The 19,928-nt window shown below is 42.4% G+C and overlaps 1 protein-coding gene across 4 annotated transcripts in view; it reads left to right on the top strand.

Moving 5' to 3' along the window:
* The window catches only part of LATS2 (large tumor suppressor kinase 2), a 76,292-nt gene extending 58,009 nt beyond the window's left edge, over nucleotides 1-18,283 (top strand). For 3 of the 4 annotated variants that reach the window (XM_084842847.1, XM_084842849.1, XM_084842848.1), the window contains 6 exons: nucleotides 3,165-3,297; nucleotides 3,937-5,480; nucleotides 7,411-7,993; nucleotides 9,621-9,803; nucleotides 11,126-11,232; nucleotides 14,606-18,283. In XM_084842847.1, the coding sequence (XP_084698973.1) occupies nucleotides 3,165-3,297; nucleotides 3,937-5,480; nucleotides 7,411-7,993; nucleotides 9,621-9,803; nucleotides 11,126-11,232; nucleotides 14,606-15,100 (3,045 nt within the window). In that variant the 3' untranslated portion in view covers nucleotides 15,101-18,283. Of the gene's footprint in view, nucleotides 1-3,164; nucleotides 3,298-3,936; nucleotides 5,481-7,410; nucleotides 7,994-9,620; nucleotides 9,804-9,927; nucleotides 10,016-11,125; nucleotides 11,233-14,605 lie in introns of those variants that run through there. The other variant, XM_084842850.1, reaches the window with a different exon arrangement.
* The last annotated feature ends 1,645 nt before the right edge of the window (nucleotides 18,284-19,928 follow it).

Raw genomic sequence — 19,928 nt, 5'->3', positions numbered from 1 at the left:
GCTCTCAGAAGACCCATGGCCAGTGGTCAGGAATGCTGGGAGCTGAAGGCCAAAACCTCTGGATAGCTACTTTCTGCCCACCCCTGATATATAACACTTATCAGCTCTCTCCAACCTGGTGCACTCCAGATGTGTTGGACTACAAGTTCCACAATCCCAGGGCACCGGGTTGGAGAAAGCTGATATGCATCATATTTGCTATCCTACTCACACAGCCAAAGTTTGTAACTTAAGGTGTTCGGAGCACAAATGTGAAATATCCGGGCAAACTACAGGCTGACCCCAAACCTGTCCAAAACTTGAGTTCAGCTTGTAATATGCTCATCACCAGCCTATCTTGCCGCTGAAGCCTCTCTCTTCCTTCTCCTGCTCAAACATACCTGGCAGTGATTAGCAGGACTGCTACTGCAGCCTTCATTACGTAGCAACAGCATCCTGGCACCAGGTTCCCTGGCAATTTTATCTCAGGACTTCCTATGGACAACTACAGTGCCCAGGAATCCTGGTGCCAAGGGCATTGTTGCTGCAGCATTTAAGGGGCTAATCAAGGCCAGAACAGAAGCCCTTTTTGCTGCTGCTGTTGCCAGGTAAGTTTGGAAGAAAGGGACCCAAGGACGTTGTGGGTGGGGAGGCCTCCTTGTATTTACAGAGACCTCATCAGGAACTGAGTGCATTTAAATCAATTCTATATTCGCTCATTTTAGGGTTGCCTAAATTGATCTAGGGAAGCCCACCAATAAAGGGTGACATTTTGCTTTTTCTCCCTTTCAAGTGTTTTTTGTCAAATGTGAGCGTGTCTTTGTTTTTATTTTATTGAAGCAGTGAGTGTGTGTAAATAAGGAGTCTCTGCAACAAAACAATCCATTAGTCTCAGCCTCTTGGTATGATTATATGAGCAAGGAGTTTATTGATGGTGAAATGAGTATCAAGCAAATAACAGTGTGTCTGAATGAAACTTACATGTCCTTGTCTTTCTGTTTCATCTCAAGTGCTGATAAAAACAATACCATTGTTGTCCTCTTCCCATCCAACCTCTGTTTCTGTAAGAAGGCTTGCGATCTCTTGTCTCCCAGGCACAGTCTGGAATCTTAGATTCTTCCCTCTCTTCCTGCATCTAGATCATTGCCATGCCTTACTGTTCCTTTTGTTTCAGCATGGACTCTTTTCTCTCAATATCTAGTGCCAAATCCTCATCCCTACTCTAGTCATTTTTCAACAACATCTTCACTGTATACATTTAGATGCCAGGTTAAAAACTTCCTTTTCCATTAGCCATTTAATCTGTATTAACTTTACTGTTGGCAGTTTAATATTTTTAGGGTGCAATCCTATGCATGCTTCAACAGAAAAAATCCTACAACTCCCAGCACTGCACAACCTGCCATGCTATCCGGGGAACGCTGGGAGTTACAGAACTTTTTTTCCTGTCTAAATATGCATAGGATTGTGCCCTTAAAGTCTTTAATTTTTTAATTTTTTATTACGTTTGAAATTTCATTGCTGGATTCATTGTTTGAGTTATTTTGTTGTTTTGGGTTTTTATGACTGTAGATTGCCCCAAGGGCATTTGCCAGCTGGGTGGCATATACATTTAATAAATAAATAAGCAACGTCCTCCTTAGCGGTGTTTATTCCTGATGTCTCTCTTTCTTTCAGTCAGTTCAGAATGGCTGTCCTGGTTCACTTTCTTTCCTGTTACCATGATAGTTAGAACAAATGCAAGGAATATCTTTGCAACAAGACTTCCCCTAAATTAACAACCTTAACTTCTTAGCAAGTTTTCCTTTTACCCAGGGCCGGCCCTACCATTAGGCAGAGTGAGGCAATCACCTCAGGCAGCAGATGCAGGGGGGGGCAGCAAGGTGTTGGAGGAGAGCCGAGTGCTAAGTGGCCTGCCCTGTGTTCCCTAAGCTAACCTGCTGCCTTCAGGTACAGTGGAGGATGCTGTTCCATTGTCAGTGTTGAAGAAACAGTCCAGTCAGCCTTTGTATCTGGAACAGGAGAGGCCGCCATCTTGTTCTTTACTTCAGGAAGCAAAATGTCTTGGGCCGGTCCTGCTTGTACTTATTGGATGAGGAATTCTTTTTATATATTTGTGTGGAGTGCACGTAGGTTTCTTTAATGTTTTTGTTAGTGTTTTGTTAGTGATAATCCCATATAAACTATTTTAAATTAATTTGAATGTCTCAGAAGCATGTCACTCACAGAAGGCAATATATAATACAGCAGAGCTAATGCAGCATTCAACTGCAGCTGTGAGCAAAACAGAACACTACCCATTTGGGGGCATTCTGGCTGCCTGCCAGAACTTGGCTCTCGTGTTTGTGTCTTGGGTTGCTAAGACGTACAGTTGTGTTGAACATTCTCAACCAACTGGTTCTAGACAGCTCTGTTCTGTTATGGATTATAAAACATAAGTATATTGTCTGTTTCCAGAGCAGAGTTCTGAAACATTATTTTAATATTTTTAAGGGTGCAATCCTATGCATGTTTAGACAGAAAAAAGGCTTCAACTCCCAGCATGCCCCAGCCAGCATGCCAGCCGACTTCTTTCCGTCTAAACGTGCGTAGGATTGTGCCTTGTTGCCTAATATTGTGAATTTGATAGTACAAACTGTTAGTTTTAGGGCAGAATATATTGCCAATTTATTGGTTAATACATTTCAAACTTTTAACTGATGAAACAAATGCCTCCAATTAATCAGGCAGCAGTTGCTGTTGTCTTTGAACATTATTTCTCACAGAAGTACTTACAGAAAGATGGTGCCATCTTAGAAGAGTCATCTCCCTCTCATACAGGTGGGGAAAGCCTCTTCTAAGATGCCCTGCTGTGCTGTGACCTGTGCTTGCATAATTTAAAATAGGTGTTTTTTCTTCAAAGGCATAGTTCCATATGCAAATTTATTCAGATTTAGGGCAGAATCCTGTTCATGTTTAGATGAGGGGGGAACTCCTACAACTCCCAGCATTCCCTAGCCATCCATGCTGGCTGGAGAATGCTAGGAGTTGTAGGACTTCTTTTCTTCTAAACATGCATAGGATTGCGCCCTTACTCTGTTAATAGATTGAAACTCATACAACCTTTTAGCTTCGACTGTTGTGCTATCAGGTGCTTCCAAATCATTCACCAGGACCTCATCTGTGTGTATCTCAATTTTGTTTAGGAGATGGCTGTAAGAGCCCTCAAGCAGACCGGTAGTAGAAGCATTGAAGCGGCTCTGGAATACATTAGCAAGATGGGATACTTGGACCCTAGAAATGAACAAATAGTCCGCGTAATTAAGCAGACCTCTTCAGGTAAGCATGGGTGTCCTTTCAGTTTCTCTTCTATGTTTCTGCACTCTTTAAGCTGGATGTGATCCTATGTGAATGTGAAAGTAAATTAACAACTACCTTGATCCTGTTAAGTGTAATTTCTCAACTGGGGGAGATATCTTGGACCTGTGGATTCTGTGGCAATCTATACTTGTAATTCCATTCCTGGGTCATTTGACATCGTAAAGTCTAATGCAATCAAGGAACACCAAGAAAGAAAGAATGCTGCCTGGGAAATGCTGGGAGTTGTAGGACCTTTTTCTGTCTAAACAGGCATAGGATTGCACCCTAGATGTCAGAACTTTGCATTAATTTCAGTCGCAGGGGAAGGGGGGTTGGATTGTTTTTTATGTGTTTGATTTATAAAATTGCACCCTGCCTAATATACATATAAGGAAGTATATACAAATAGGCATTCAGTATGCCACTCTTATTACGACTTCCCCATTTCTGATTTGGTGGAAATGGAAAACCAACACTTGAACCTGCCAGGAACAGCAATTTGACCACCTAGTATGGTAACTCAGGGTTGTATGCGTTATGTGTGTGAAAGAACAATACAACAGCATTTATTCACATGAATGGTTTCCTCGCATTACCCCATCCGTTATCTCCCCATAGGAAAGGGTCTTATGCCAAACAGTGTGAGCCGTAGGCCAAGTTGTGAAGGATCCAGCGAATCGTTTCCATCCTATCACCCGATTAGCAACCCAGTTTATGAAGGGACGGGCTTTGGGGCAGAAGCTGCTAACATGCTCAGTGACGTTTCTAGGCCGTATATGGACTACTTACTCTCTGCTTCACCGTCTGCAACCATGAACGCTCCAATACAAAGGCCGACTGGCTTAGGCTCCCACAACACAACAGGTGGTCATCAGCAGAAAACGTATCCTGTTAACATGGATTCCTCAGTGATTAACTACTCAGTGGCTGGACACAGCAGTCAAGCTTTGCAGCTCCAAGGCAGCCATGGCTCAAGCAGCCCACACTACAGCAGGCCGCCTGTGATGGTGCAGGGTGACGCTCTTGGCTATGGAATTCAGCGGAGCCAGTCTTTTCAAAACAAGCTGCAGCAGGAGGGAGGGTATCCGAGCCTTCCAAATAAAGGAACGGTTGCTCAGAGTAATCCGGGCCACGGGTTCCAGCAGGCCCCAGCAAACCTGTATATGCCGCACACTCATCACAAGCAACCTATCCCATCCTCTCATCCAGTGCATGTGCTCACCAGAGGCCCAGCATTTACGAACGAATTTCCAGACAGCCTGCCACAGGGCCTGTTAACGCCGTCTAGAAACAGCCTGAACTTGGACCTGTACGATATGAATAACCCTCAAGTTCAGCAGTGGCAAGCCACCTCTTCCTCTTCCTCCTCCTCCTCATCCCGTCGCGATTCATTACAGAACCCGGCATTGGAAGCATCTCCCCGGCAGCATGTTCCCTTCAGGCCAGATGCCTGTGTCCCAAGCAGAACCAATTCTTTTAACAACCATCAACAGCAGATGCCAGTAACCATGAGACAGACTCCTCCGGGCAAAGCAGATGCTTCCATTACTTCTCCAAATACCATCACAGCGGTCACATCTGCTCATATTCTCCAACCAGTGAAGAGCACAAGAGTGATGAGGCCTGAACCTCAGACTGCTGTAGGCCCTGCTCATCCTGGCTGGTTACCGGCACAGTCTTCAGCTGTGGATGGCTTAGGAATGATTGAACAGCACCACCTTGCTGTTGGAGGAGCAAACTATCAATTAGATGTTGACTATAGCAATCAGGAGCTCAGGTGTCCGCCACCACCCTATCCTAAGCATTTGCTGCTACCCAGTAGTTCTGAGCAGTTTGATATCAGCTGCTTACGTACCGGAATGGAGCAGACGATTCGGGGAGTCCCAAACTCGGCAGGCAACAAAGCTGAGGAAAATGCGGAAAGGAACAACAAAATTAAAACGGCAAAGGCGGAAAAACTGGGCAAGGATAAAAAACAGATCCAGACATCCCCGGTGCCAGTGCGGAAGAATGGCAAAGACGAAGAAAAAAGAGAGTCCCGAATTAAGAGTTACTCACCATTTGCCTTTAAATTCTACATGGAGCAGCATGTGGAGAATGTCATAAAGACCTACCAGCAGAAAATTAATCGTCGGCTGCAGTTGGAACAAGAAATGGCCAAGGTAATTATATATGTGTATGTGTTTCTGTTTTCATAAAAGCTAATATACTGAGGTGACTTCAGTTGCACAAGACAACCCTCTGTATCTAACATTGTATAGATTTACAAATGTTTCACACTACTGGCTGTAGCATCATAATTTCATCCAAAACCAAAAACAGCAGAGATTATTTATTTATTTATTTATTTCATTTCTATACCGCCCAATAGCCGAAGGTCTCTGGGCGGTTCACAAAAATTCCTTTCTACACTTCTAGAACTTTGATATGGTGCTAGGTATACAGTTGTGTGTCTTCTCTCTCTCCACCCCAACCCCCTGAAACATTTTTCCAATCATGGAGAGAGGAGCAGAAAGTTATGATGTGCTCGGCCCCCTTTGCCTTCTGAGATTTTATCAAGGATTACCTGCAGATTATTTTTTTCTTATTTATTATTATAGAGTTTTATTATTATACAATACTATACTCTCTCTTATCATTATTATTATTATTATTATTATTACTACTACTACTACTAATATTCAAGCTTTTGGGAATGTATTGTAGAACTATTGCATTTATATAAAAGATTGTTTTACTAAATTGTAAGATTGTATAATAGATATAGTTTTTTAAAATAGAATGCCATTGGAGGTTGGGAGATGTTGGAGTTTATTTTTCTTTTTTCCTTCCTTTCTTTCTTCTCTTTCTGTTATTATGGTGTCCTAGCTAAAATATTGTATGGATGAGAATTGAAGTACTGAGTAGGTTGTTGGTAATTCTGGTAGTGTTTATAAAGATAAAATAAATAAATAAATAAAATATATTCAAAAAAACTCAAAAAGGATTACCTGCAGATTTTTCAACATTATCTTCCTTGAACTGTAGGCTATTTAACATGCCTTTAAAGAGAAAAAGAGAGTGTAGATTCTCATGATACTAAGCCTGATACCAGACTTTATGCCTGTGAATGCAAAAGCATGAAATGAATGTGGCCCTCAGACCTCCTCAGTACCCTTTGGAGCAACTTGTGAGCGGGGGGGGGGGAGCAGGGCTGTGCTGACTCACCCCTCCCCTGACATTATGGGTTACTGAGCTTTTATCCTGCTATTGAGATTGGTTACTCACAGAATTTTGTGGGCCCTTTAGAGGATGCCATTAATCTCCAGGGCATCTCCTGCACTAAATGACCTTCCATTTTTTAAAAGATCAGAAATAATGAGCTGTCAAATTACCGGGCTTGAGTTCCCTCTGTGAAAAAGGAAAACCTGCAATAAGAGGAGCTAGACCACAATGCCATCTAGTGGCTGTATAATGAAACATATTGAAGACTCAGATAAGGGAGGAAAGGGGCTGGGGAAAGGAAGAACATGTAAAGGGAGTCCGTCTTGATCCTGCATTTAAAATGGAAGCCAAAAGCCCCGTTTTAAATGCAGGATTTTAGGCTGGTGTAGAGATGCCCCGTGCTCACACCAAGAAGTGCACACAAAGGCCCCCTTCCTGCAGATATTCACACTGTACACGCAGATGCCAGTTGGATACTCAGTGCGGCCCCGCTGCCACCTCATTGGTCCAACGCATGAGGGAAATGTCTGAAGAGGGCTCCGGTTATATATCAAATTAAAGTACTAGACCCAAATGCAACCTGCATGTGCTGTGTTTAAATATTTAGAGCCGCTTTCCCTGACTTGGTGCCTTTCAGAGTATTTTTGTTCTGGCTGGGGATGATGGGAGTTGTAGTCTGAGATATTTGGAGGACACCAGGTTGGGGAACGCTGACTTAGAGGCTGAGATCAAACAAAAATACCTCACTCATTTAAAATTCTTCCTAGCTGATGCGTTTGTATAGCTTTCTGACAATTATGTGGTGATCCTGACTCTATTGATGGTTCTCTTCTATCTCTCTTTCTCTCTCTCATCTTCCCTGCCCTCTTCCACACAATTCTTATCAAGGCTGGACTTTGTGAAACAGAGCAAGAGCAAATGAGGAAGATTCTGTACCAAAAGGAGTCCAACTACAATAGGCTTAAGAGAGCCAAAATGGACAAATCTATGTTTGTAAAAATCAAGACTCTGGGCATTGGTGCTTTTGGGGAAGTCTGCCTTGCCTGCAAAGTGGACACTCATGCTCTGTACGCCATGAAAACCCTGAGGAAAAAAGACGTGCTGAATCGTAACCAAGTGGCTCATGTCAAGGCAGAGAGGGATATCCTTGCAGAAGCAGACAATGAATGGGTAGTTAAGCTCTATTACTCCTTCCAAGACAAAGAGAACCTTTATTTCGTGATGGACTACATCCCTGGTGGAGACATGATGAGCTTGTTGATCCGGATGGAGGTCTTTCCGGAAAAGCTAGCTCGGTTTTACATTGCTGAACTCACATTAGCCATAGAGAGTGTGCACAAAATGGGGTTTATCCATAGAGACATCAAACCTGATAACATTCTGATTGATCTTGATGGACACATCAAACTGACTGACTTTGGCCTCTGCACTGGATTCAGATGGACACACAACTCAAAATATTATCAGAAAGGTATGGTGCTTATGGGCATTGGGGTGGGAGATGATGTTGATGATGATGATAATACTTTTTTTAAAATTACATTTCTATGTTGCCCAATAGCCGAAGCTCTCTGGGTGGTTCACAGTGGTTAAAATTTTGAAGTTGTTGCTATTTTCTTCATCACTTTGCAGCCAACAAGGTAATAGTCCTGAAGAATTTACAAATCTAAATTCATAGGAAGCTGCCTTATAGTGGTCCATTTACTGTAGCCCAGTACTGTCAATACTGACTGGCAGTGGCTCTCCAAGGTTTCAGGCAGGAGTTTTCCCAGCCCTGCCTGGAGATGACAGGGATCAGACTCGGGGCCTTCTGGATGCAAAACATGTGCTCTACCACTGAGTTATGGCCCTCTCCCAATGCAAGGGAGACAGAAGGAGGAAAAGGGGATAACAGTAGATGTAAACAGGGGAAGGATGTGTGTTCATTTTAGTGACACATACTTAGGGTTAGTTACAGCACTGAGTAGAGGATAAGGGGTTGTGCCAAAGACTTTATTTATGAATTGTATTCATATCCTGTCCTTCAGCTACCAATGCAAAATCAAACATACAATTAAAACATTTAAAAATAAAAACATGGCAAAGGTGGGTTTTGAGGAGATGCTTGGAGGACATAAGAGAGTTGGCATCGTGCTGGGATCGTGAGAGGCAGTTCTAAGCATATGGGGCAGCATGGGAGAAAAAGCAGAGTCTCTTAAGGGATCCAGGAAATCTTCAGTCAGCTAAGGGTGATGGAGCTGGAGGAGCCACTGTCATGGGCAGGGATATTTTGGGGTACAAGAGCAGAGAGATAACGGGGACAAGGTCAAGGACAGCTTTAAAAGCAAGGGCATGGGGTAGACCTAAAGTCAATGCAGGCTAGGGACGGACAGTGTGCAGCCTGTGGGCTGCATATGGCCCGCCCAACCCCTGGTGCCCACCCATTTTTTTAAAAGATTTTTAAAAAAATAGCATCCATAGCCACTACGAAGACCCTAAAGGATTATACTTAGCTTGTAAATTAGCTAAATTTGACTGGCGCACTGCAGAGGTCTGGAAGGAAAAATGGTCCCCAGACCCATGGAAGTTGCCCAACCCTGATGTAGCAATTTAAGGAGGGGCATTTCATAATCAGAGCAAAGAGAGAGGGGAGTGATTTTAGTAGCAGAGTTTTGGATAGAGATGAGGGGGGCTGAGGTATGACAGCAGCAGACCAGAGAGGAGTCCACTACAGTAGTCAAGGCCAGACTACTTATAAACAGAGTGTCCATAAATATGCGCAATCACCAAAAACTCCATACAACATGTAGTCACTGTTTGTGCTAGTTCCTGATGCCCCACAGCTGAATTTCTTGTCTTCCAGTAAGGAGCTAAAATACTGGAGATCTCTTACAGCTACTAAGATTTTTAGAAATACTTTCAATATTAAATTATCAAGATGTTACACATGAGAAAAATGGAGACACGAGTCACGACAAACTGCATGATACACATCTCAGAATATTGCAGTTCAAAGCAAAACATAGTGAGTGGTGCTTATTTTGTTTCTGGGAACGAGTAATGTAAGTTCTTTCAGGTAATCATGTTTGTTTCCTTTTTGTTTTCCTCTTTATTGAAAGGGAGCCACATCAGGCAGGACAGCATGGAGCCCAGCGATCTTTGGGATGACGTGTCTAACTGTAGATGCGGAGACAGGCTGAAGACCTTGGAGCAGAGAGCTAAAAAGCAACATCAGAGATGTTTAGCCCATTCATTAGTTGGAACCCCCAATTATATTGCACCAGAAGTTCTGCTCCGTAAAGGTAGAAGATTCCTACCTCTGTTAGATGAAGGCTAACATATAGTTTAACTCCTATTTTCTATTAATGTCATGAGGAAAGCTTGAGGTTGACAGCTTTGAAAGTTTTGCATCTATTTCTCCTATAGAAACGTAACCATGCTGTCCAGCCACTGAATCAATATACTCTTTGCCCTTAGAGATGTGAGGTGCCCAAATACTCTACTGGTGGGCAACAACAGCAAGTGGGAGACAGAGTTGCAGGAATTCAGTGTCTGTCTGCAATGCCAGTTCCAGGTTTTGGGGGGCCCTTGGGCGAGACACCCTCAATGGGCTCCCTCCCTCAGTGAGTTTACATTCTCACCATCATTGTCATTAGCTGCTATTGCTCCTCTTTCTCATCATTGCTACTACTTGCCACTGCCTACTTGCTCTCTGCTTGTTAACCAAGCATCTACTGCTTCTCCTTTTCACCACCTCTGTTGTCTGGGCCAGAGCAAGAAGCAAGTAAATAGAATAAGTAGGTTGCAGTGAAGAGGAGGAGCAGCTCCTTGTCAGTGGACCGCTGCTGGGGTTTGTGTCCTTGGCATGTGCCCAACCATGCCTACCCTTGATGCCAACCCCATCTCTCTCTGTTTGAACCTTGGAGTTTTTTAAATCATAAATATGTGACAAGTGAAAACACTAAGCGAAGTACAGGCAGAAGTTCTTTTTCTGCACCATGCACTGGGTGTAACACAAATGTGTAACACCCCCAACACAGCAGAAGTACTACAAACAGTACACTCCTATGCATTTTTACTCAGAAGTAAATCCCACTTTGTTTAATGGGGTTTACTCCCTGGTAAGAGTGTTTAAAACTGCAGCCTAGGGGCACAATCCTATGCAGGTTTAGACAGAGAAAAGGCCTACAACTCCCAGCATTCCCCAGCCAGGATGGCTGGCTGGGGAATGCTGGGAATTGTAGGCCTTTTCTCTGTCTAAACCTACATAGGATTGTGCCCTAAATCTACCTAAGCGTTATGATGGAAAGTTCAGACTTCTCATTTTGGATTTCCTTCAATACGCAGTGAACAAAATACTCTGAGGATACTTGACTATTCACTTTGCTTTCAGTGGCAGAAACTAGGTCAGCCATCAGGAAGGCACATGAAGCAGATTTTTCAGTCATTTAAGTTTGTGGGGGCTACAATTCATTCTCCTGAGATAACACTATGAATTTATATATGGTCAGGGCTTTTTTTTTTTTTTTTTTTAAATCTGAATGGTTTTTGTCTTCAAAAGACAACAGGAATTCTGTACTGCTCTCACCAACCAGATAACTTATTTCTCCTGCTTACCTTCCAGGATACACTCAGCTTTGTGACTGGTGGAGTGTTGGTGTCATTCTCTTTGAGATGCTCGTGGGACAGCCTCCCTTTCTGGCTCCTAATCCCACAGAGACCCAGCTGAAGGTAAATTCTCTCCCAATTGATTGTTACGGTATACATTTTAATACGCCCAATAACAAGTATTCTCTGGGTGGAATTACAAACAGTTAAAAGGGCTGCGGTGGCTTAGTGGTTAAGACGCTGAACTGCAGACTGGAAGGTCGGTAGGTGAGCAGTTCGAGACCTGAGAGCTGTGTGACGGAGTGAGCTCCCGTCTTCAGTCCCAGCTCCTGCCAACCTAGCAGTTCGAAAGCAAGAAATTGCAAGTAGATAAATAGGTACCGCCTCGGCGGGAAAGGTAACAGCGTTCTGTGCACCTCGGTGTTCAGTCATGCCGGCCACATGACCACGGAAGCGTCTTCGGACAGCGCTGGCTCTTCGGCTTAGAAACGGGGATGAGCACTGCACCCTAGAGTCGGACACCACTGGTTGGGGGCACCTTTTTTTTAAAAAGAACAAAATACTATACAAATATTTTAAAGAATAAGATACAATTCAAAATGACAAACAGCACAGCGATAGATGAATATATATATTCATCATCATCCCCCCCCCCCAATCTAAAAACCAAGGGCTGGATCCAGGTTTATACTGGCTCAACTCCGCTTGTGGAAGTGGAATTCCCTGCCCCCTCCTTCCCACAGGAGACCCTTCAGCCCCCTGAAAATACTCAGGAGATGCTGCTGAATGTGGTGAGCTGTGGTTTCTGGGGAAGGGGGGATCTCAAAAAATCAGGCAAAGGGACCTTCCGCGAGTGGAGTCCTTCCTCTTGTGGAAGGCAGATTCTGGAACCAACCCTAAGTCTTTAAAATGCCTGGGAGAAAAGAAAGGTATTTGCCTAGTGCGGAAAAGACAATAGTGTAGGTGACAGGAGAGTGTTCTGGGGAGGACATTTCAGCAACAGGGAGTGACCACTGAGAAGGCCCTCTCTCTTCTAGTCAGACACCTAACTTCCTTTGTCGAAGGCACCTGAAGGAGGACCTTTGAAGATAACCTAGCAAGTACATATGGGAGGAGATGTTCCCAAGCCATTTAGGGCTTTAAAGTTCAACACCAGCACTTGGAATTGGGCTTGGAAACAGACTAATATTAATTGTGCAGTTCAGGGAAAATATTAAATCAAAACCCATCTCTTTGTGCCCTCCCCCCTTTCCTCAGTCGCTTCAAATGATAAATCTAACCTTAATTTGCAGTTACATTTCGGTAAGATATTGACTGAGTTTGCAAATCATGATAAGCCACCGTGAGTTAATTAACCCATGGGGCTCCAAGATGTGCCCCAGCTGCCATTATGACTACGCAAGCTGCAGCAGGGGCACACCATAGCTTGTCATGTCATGCAAATCCAAGTGCTGTGCGTTACTGAGCATTAAACAACCCTTGGATAACCCTAGAACAACCCATGGTCATCCAATGAAGTTGAACAGTAGGAGAATCAGGACAGACAAAAGAAAGTACTTCGTCACACAGTGCATAATTATACGATGGAATTTACTACCACAGGATGTAGTAATGACTGCCAATTTGGATGACTTCAAAAGGGGACTAGATGGAGGATGAGGCTATCGATAATTACTAGTCAATTGCTAATCAGTAGCAGAGGCAGTTTGCCTCTAAACACCAGTTGCTGAGGAACATGAATGGGAGGGTGCTGTTACATTCATTTCCTGCTTGTGGGTGCTTCCCACAGGCATCTGGTTGGCTGCCATGGGAACAGAATGCTGGATTAGATAGGCCTTTGGTCTGATCCAGCAAGGCTCCTCTTACCTTCTTATGTTATGTTATTATGTAGGGAATGGAACTATGAGTCAATTAGAAGAAATTTGCCAAGAGATGGAAGGAGAGAGACCCTCTCTGTATAAGTTCTTTCAGATACAGTAGGTCAGCCTTCTCCAACCAGGTGCCCTCCAGATGTGGTGAACTTGAGGCTCCATAATTCCCAGCCATCATGACCATTGTTATACTGGTTCCAGGGTATAGTCTGAAGGCACATGAGGCAGCCACCTTGCTGAAGCTAAGCAAGTCTGGGTCTGGCCAGTGCTTGGAAGGAGACCACCTGAGAACCACGTGTAGCCACCTTGAGTTCCACAGTGGAAGAAAGGTGGGATATAAATGTAAATAAATAAATAATACAGATAGGGTCTCTCTCTCCTTTCATCTATTGGCAAATTTCTTCTAATTGACTCATAGTTCCATTCCCTACATAACAATATAACATAAGAAGGTAAGAGGAGCCCTGCTGGATCAGACCAAAGGCGTATCTTGGGGAAGGCTGCCACAGGTGATAGATCCGTTGTTAGGGTGTGATTTATCAATATGAATTTAATTCTTTTACAGAAACCTTCCTTTAGAGAAACCTCTTGATTTGTTAAGTCCATTTAAAGCAATTCTATCTAAAGTATAGCTTATTGATGCGACAAGAAGCCTCAGCAAAGGAGAAAAGGCAAAATGGAGTAATGAATGGTTCTAACTATGTGTAAGAGCAAAATCCAACTAAAGTTAGGTTTTTGCAAGTGCGGTTGTGCAAGCGGTTGTGGATTATGCTTGTGCAGCCAATTGTGGATAACTCTTGTGTGCCCCATTGTGCAACCTGTTGCTCATTCTGCTTCTGCATCCGCTTGTGCAACAGAAAGATTCAGCGGAGCTCCACTAGTGCTATGTGAGTTTGTGCAATCATTGGATTCTGCCTGGTATATCAGAAGGAGTAAGATTATCTACTTTTCTGAGAGAAAATAATTTTAAGATGCTCCATGGATAGCATTTATATCATTTTCTTCGACATTAAATAAATTTAATATTCTTAATTCATCTTAATGCTGTTTAGCACATAATGCAAATTATTTTTATTTATTTGTTTATTATTTATTTCATTTCTATACCACCCAATAGCCGAAGCTCTCTATCCACATGTAGACAGAATGTCCAGTAACTCAAGAGTTCTGGAGGGGAAATCCTTGAAATAACTCATACTCTTACATTGGTTAGAATACCTTTTGCCCCCTATGCTAATTAATTTTGGGGTATGTAGCAGTACCCCCAAAATTGTGGACCCTTAGCAGAATATTTCACTGGATAGATCACAGATCCTATCCTGGTGGAGAGAGAGCAAGATTGTGGTATTGTTTTCACAGGTTCTAGGCTAGCTGGGGGATGTTGGGATTTGTAGTCTATCACATCTGGAGGGCACCAGGTTGGGGAAGACTGAGCTAACTGCTTCCTCAGCCTAATCTATTTGTTGCAAGAGAGATGATGTGTAGGAAGTACAAGAAGCGGAATTATCATTGGGACCAGCAATCCGGTTGTTATTCGCAGCAAACCTGTTTTATATCTGGAAGTTTTGCATTTCAGGAGGAATATTTTTGGATGCTAACTGCATATTTCTAACTGCATATTTCAGGTGATAAACTGGGAGAATACACTGCACATTCCCTCCCAGATCAAACTAAGCCCTGAAGCAAGTGACCTTATCACAAAACTGTGTTGCGCTGCTGAAGAGCGGCTTGGAAGAAATGGAGCAGATGATATCAAGGTTCACCCTTTCTTGGACTCCATAGACTTCTCCACTGATATCCGCAGGCAGGCAGCTCCCTACGTCCCAAAGATCAGCCATCCAATGGACACTTCCAATTTCGATCCGGTTGAGGAAGATGGTCCTTCGGATGATGCTAGTGAAGATAGCACCAGGGCGTGGGACCCACAGACCTCTTCCAGCGGCAAACATACAGAACATGCCTTCTATGAGTTCACTTTCCGAAGGTTCTTTGATGACAACGGATACCCATTCAGATACCCAAAGCCTTCTGGGGTAGAAGTAAGCCAGTCTGAGAACTCTGATGTAGAAAGCAAAGATGGGCTGGATCAGACTGGAGCCTGTCAACCTGTATATGTGTAAAACAAAACCTAACACTTTGCTCATAAATTTAGGGTCTTCCATATATAGTCTTTAGTTGACATAAATGCCAGTTGAGGTTAATACAAGTCTGGAGAGACAAAGGCTTGCAAGCAAGGCTCTAAATGCAAGCTGGTTCTGATTTTAGTCCGTTTAAAACTGTAAATATGTTGATGAGTGAACTTGAAATCCAGATTTTCACCATAATTTCCAAGGGTCGATGTGTTGCCCTTCTTAACCAACTTTTCTTTCTGGATCAGCGTTCCATACTTTGAGCATTGACAAGCTTCCACAGCATTGTGCTATTTTTTTATTTTAAGTGAGCAAAGAGCACTTATTTTTGTTTATAGCAGGGTTGTGTTTTTCCTACTAAATTATAGGGATTAATTTTGACAAATCATGCTGCTGTTCTTCTTTTCTCCTTTTAAAAATTTTTATCCATCGCACTTATGTCACATTTTTAGGAAAATGCGTAAGAGTGAAGAACGTATAATTAAAGGTCTCTGTGCAATAATGTTTAATAAGAGAACTGTCTAATGTCCTAAATTTACCAGCGCCATTTTTAGTCACCCCATAGCCTTTATGAGTATGGGCCTGTTCACATATCATGACAGCCCACCATGGCTAAATTTACTCAAGGGGGTTCTTGTGTTGTGCTGGGTGCCTGTGGGCACCTGATTTGCTATGGATTGTCATGTTCTGTGAACCCAGGTGGCAGGGGTTGTTTGTGGGTTAGACAACCCTCAAATAATCCCTAAAACAAGTCATGGGTTATTTCAGGCTTGTCTAGCCCTCAAAGAACCCCTTCTGCCTGGATTTGCATGTCACAAAAAGCCATGGCAAAACACGACAGCCCCGTGGCTAAATTAAGCCACGGTAGAGAGTTGTGTTGTATGAACCAGTTCTATGTTTCCACATTTCAAAAACCTGACATAATTTTTGAAGCTGCTTTATTTCCCTTTTTAACACAATTTTGGAATTTTAGTGTATCAAAGTGTGAGCAAGTGGCAGTCGGGGTGTGATTACAGTGACTGGTGTGTGGAGAATGTTGCATGGGCTGTGATTATTTTGTTTTACTGTTTGAAATTACCTTTTTCTTGCCATTCACAGGCAGGTCCTGTGTATCCATTTTTACTGAGGATCTACAATTTTAGACCTTCAGAACTTGTGTGCTGATAACGTATTGTGTGGATGGTTTTTTTATTATGATTGTGTGCCACCGTTATGTGTTGCGTAAAACAAATGACAAAGCTCTAATTCAGGTTAGGGATTGGTGGTGTGTATAGGGGAAGGGAGAAGTTGGTTTAACTGATTGTTTCATAAAATATTTATCCTTCCAAAGAAGGATAAATAGCAAAATATTGCTTTTATAATCAATTTGTGGCCCAAATGTATGGCCCACCTACCGAGCACATGATATGCAGTGTTCAGTTGTTTGAAACTTGCCATATAGTATTCAATAATATTATCACTTGTTGTCTGTATGGAAAAAAAGAATTTTCAATTCTCTGTGCCTTAAATTAGATTCAGGAGCCTTATTTTCTTATCCTTAAAATTTATAGGACTCTTCAGAGCAGAAATGTTAAGGGTAATTAAGTGACAATATATCTGTATTTCTGGAATGTGTTGAATATATGAAGCTGCCTTTATGCAGAGCCAGACTATTGGGTCCACCTAGTCAGTACAGTCTACTCTGGTTGGCAGTCTCTCTTGGGCAGAGGTCTTCCAAGCCCTGTTACCTGAGATCCTTTACTTGGAGATGCTGGGAGCTGAACATGGGACATTATATGTGCAAAATATGTACCTTGCTATTGAGGTGCAGTCTGTCCCAGATGCATCTTTTCATCATTGTGACTATATCTTATGGTGGCAAACCACTGTACGTAGCTGTCCTTGAGTATTCGTTTAGGAGCAAGCAGAATGTAGATATCCAGATGTTTTGGACTTCAGCTCCCAGAAGTCCCTGCCAGCATGGCCAATGGTCAGGAATGCTGGGAGTTGAAGTCCAAAACATTTAGAGACCTACTTTGCTGCCCACAGCTGTTTTAGGCAATCCCTGAGACCATGAAAAAGATACATCAACACATCTTGGTATGTCTAGTTGCTTCTCTGTGATTACTTTGGGGCCCAGAAACTGCATGCATGGTAAAAGCATGTAGTTTTTTAAAAAATATGCAGATGGGCACTAACATCAGTTGTTACAACAGTGTAAGAGAAACGATAGCAAAGGTATTTTCCTGGGATACCTACATTGCGATAACATGATTACATGATGATGGCAATCATTTATCAACATCACACTGAGGCAACAATGACTGACACTGTTCCAAGGCTGCTGGGAATTGTGAGTTTTTCTGTCCTATTTAAATAGATAGGCCTATCCTATTCCTAACCATGTATACACAGAAGTGAATATATCTGGGGTTGCAGCCTTGGTTACCTAAACAAAGTACCCAAATGCTGGCCCTGATTATAACTGGTCTATTGTTATATTATGATTCCTAATCCTTCATCTCTATCAAAATGCAAGCATACTTTAATTTTTTTAATTTTGTTTAAAATATGCATTTTTATTAACTATGTTAATGTAAGGATTATTCAAAGTGATAATGGAATACTAAAGATAATTAAGCCATAACTATCTTCATTTATATTCTATATATACCTAAATAGATTTCCCCCTCTCCAAATGCTTAATTCAGAGTAGTTTAACAGTCCTATTTTTAAATGATTGATTGCAATAACATTTGAGGGCAATATTCCACAGTGTTTTTCTTTACTTTAAGTTTTTAAATCTGAAGCTTCATTTTTTTCCTATGTTATTCCACATAATCTTCGTTAACATTTTAGCCTATCATATCCTACCCATCGTCTAGATATATAAAGCAACAACACCTGTAAATCCATCAGGCTAAAACTAAACAAAATGATTGTGTATTTGTTTACATTTGTATGAAAGGAGTGTTCTGAGGTATGCAGTGCTTGTGTTGTGGCGGTTTATGAAAGAGTCAGTATTACTACTTTTTATATAATAATGCCATGTTTTTTATATTTACATCTATCTGACATTCTTTCATGTGGTAGGTTCTTCCTCAGGAACTCAGTTTAACTGTTATTTATTTATCATTTGCCTTTCGAAAGCTTCTGCTGGCACAATTTATTATTAAAAAAAAGGAATCAAAATCCAAGATGTCTCTTTGTGTTCTTGCGACCTATGAAAAGTTTGAAGGTAAGCTGGAATTACGTAGCCCTGCAAATAGGCCCATATACATTGTTAGCTCACAAAAAAAAAATGCCTGACTAAAAAATGTTTTAGGTCAGAGGTAGGCAGAACTCAGAGGCTTCTGTGTATCTAATGCCCTGCCAGGCTGATGCTGGCAGGGCAGGAGGAGCAGTGGAGGTGATCTTCACCTCCCTGTCCTCCAACTGCTGTGTTTTTTGCTAGATTTTTTCCCCCTGCTAGTGACGGTGCGTTGAAAGGAGAGGGAAGGAGGCTGGAATTAGGATAGCTCATATCCTGGCCTCTCAGGTCTCCTCCCCTCCCTGCCCACCAGAACGCTCCCTTTTCCCCCTCTACCAGGGCACTTTTCTAACTTTGGCACAGTTCTTTCTGCGCTGGCTGCAAGGAGGTGGGGGTTGGATGTCTGACTTCCCCTTCCAAGTTGGGAGCACTGCCTCCTACCTTGGAGGGGGGAATCCCCACTCTCCTATGGCCCCTCAGACAATGTCTAGGGGCCATGGGAGTGCTCCCTAACTATCCCTGTGTTGGTCTTCTGTGGCCTAATTATAGAACCAATATTACCCCCCCCCCTTCACCTCTGTGGAGCCACCTCCGCCCATTGTTCAGGAGAGCCCCTGAGCCTCGCGGTGGGTGGAGGGCACAAGTCGCTGCACATGGTGGAAGAGATGGGAAACTTTCCTTCCATGAACTTCCTTAAGGTAATTTAAAGCTTGCCTTTAATGAAGTAACATTAATTTAGAAAAATACGATGATATTGGCAGATAATCAAATGCAGTTCCAAACATATTCCACCCACCCCCCATCCCCAAAGTACTGAATTTCTCCTTGCAGGCAATAATAAATTTAGAAATGCATCTGACATGAATAGCAAATGTTAAAAATCTGAGAATGTTTTTGCTGGCAGAGAAATGCATGAAAGCAGTGAATGGTGGCAGCATGCAGCTGGTTCTGTTCACTGCACTGGAAATATTTTAGTTGTTTGCATTGTTTACACAATTTTCCTAATGAGGAGTGAACAGACAAATATATTGTTTATATCTAAATATATATAAAATCAGTACAATCCTATGCATGTCTCCTCAGAATTAAGGAGTTCAGTGGGACTTACTCTCAGGTAAATGGGTATATAGTTAGACATACTTTAGTTAGACATACTTTAGACCCATTGAAATCAATGGATCTAGGTAGTCATTACTAACTTAAGTCCCATTGATTTCAATGAGATTACAGCAAGACTAAGTCTGGATCCAAGCCATAAAGTCGCTGCTCCAGCAGTTGTATTGATACAATGTCAAGTAGTTTGGGTACAGCCACTTCTAAATTCCATTATTTAGGGCTTGAAATAGCATGGTGATTTCCTTCCAGGCCACCAAACTTTTTTTTTCTTGGACAGACTGAATGCTGCTGGCAATTCATCATGTGCTGGTTGGCATGAACCAGACTCTTTAATTAAAGGCTGAGAAGACATTATTTTTAGAACAGAGCAGAATTCACATACCAGATAAACACTCTCCACTTATTTGGACGATTGCCAAAGAACTGAACTTGTGCAGTACATTTTGTGGATGCCAGATAATGGATTCGTTGTAA

The sequence above is a fragment of the Heloderma suspectum genome, chromosome 3 (genome assembly GCF_057233095.1).
Source record: "Heloderma suspectum isolate Gila_16-S chromosome 3, 16-S_ref, whole genome shotgun sequence".
NCBI lineage: Eukaryota > Metazoa > Chordata > Lepidosauria > Squamata > Helodermatidae > Heloderma > Heloderma suspectum.
This window is presented reverse-complemented; position numbering and strand designations above follow the sequence as displayed.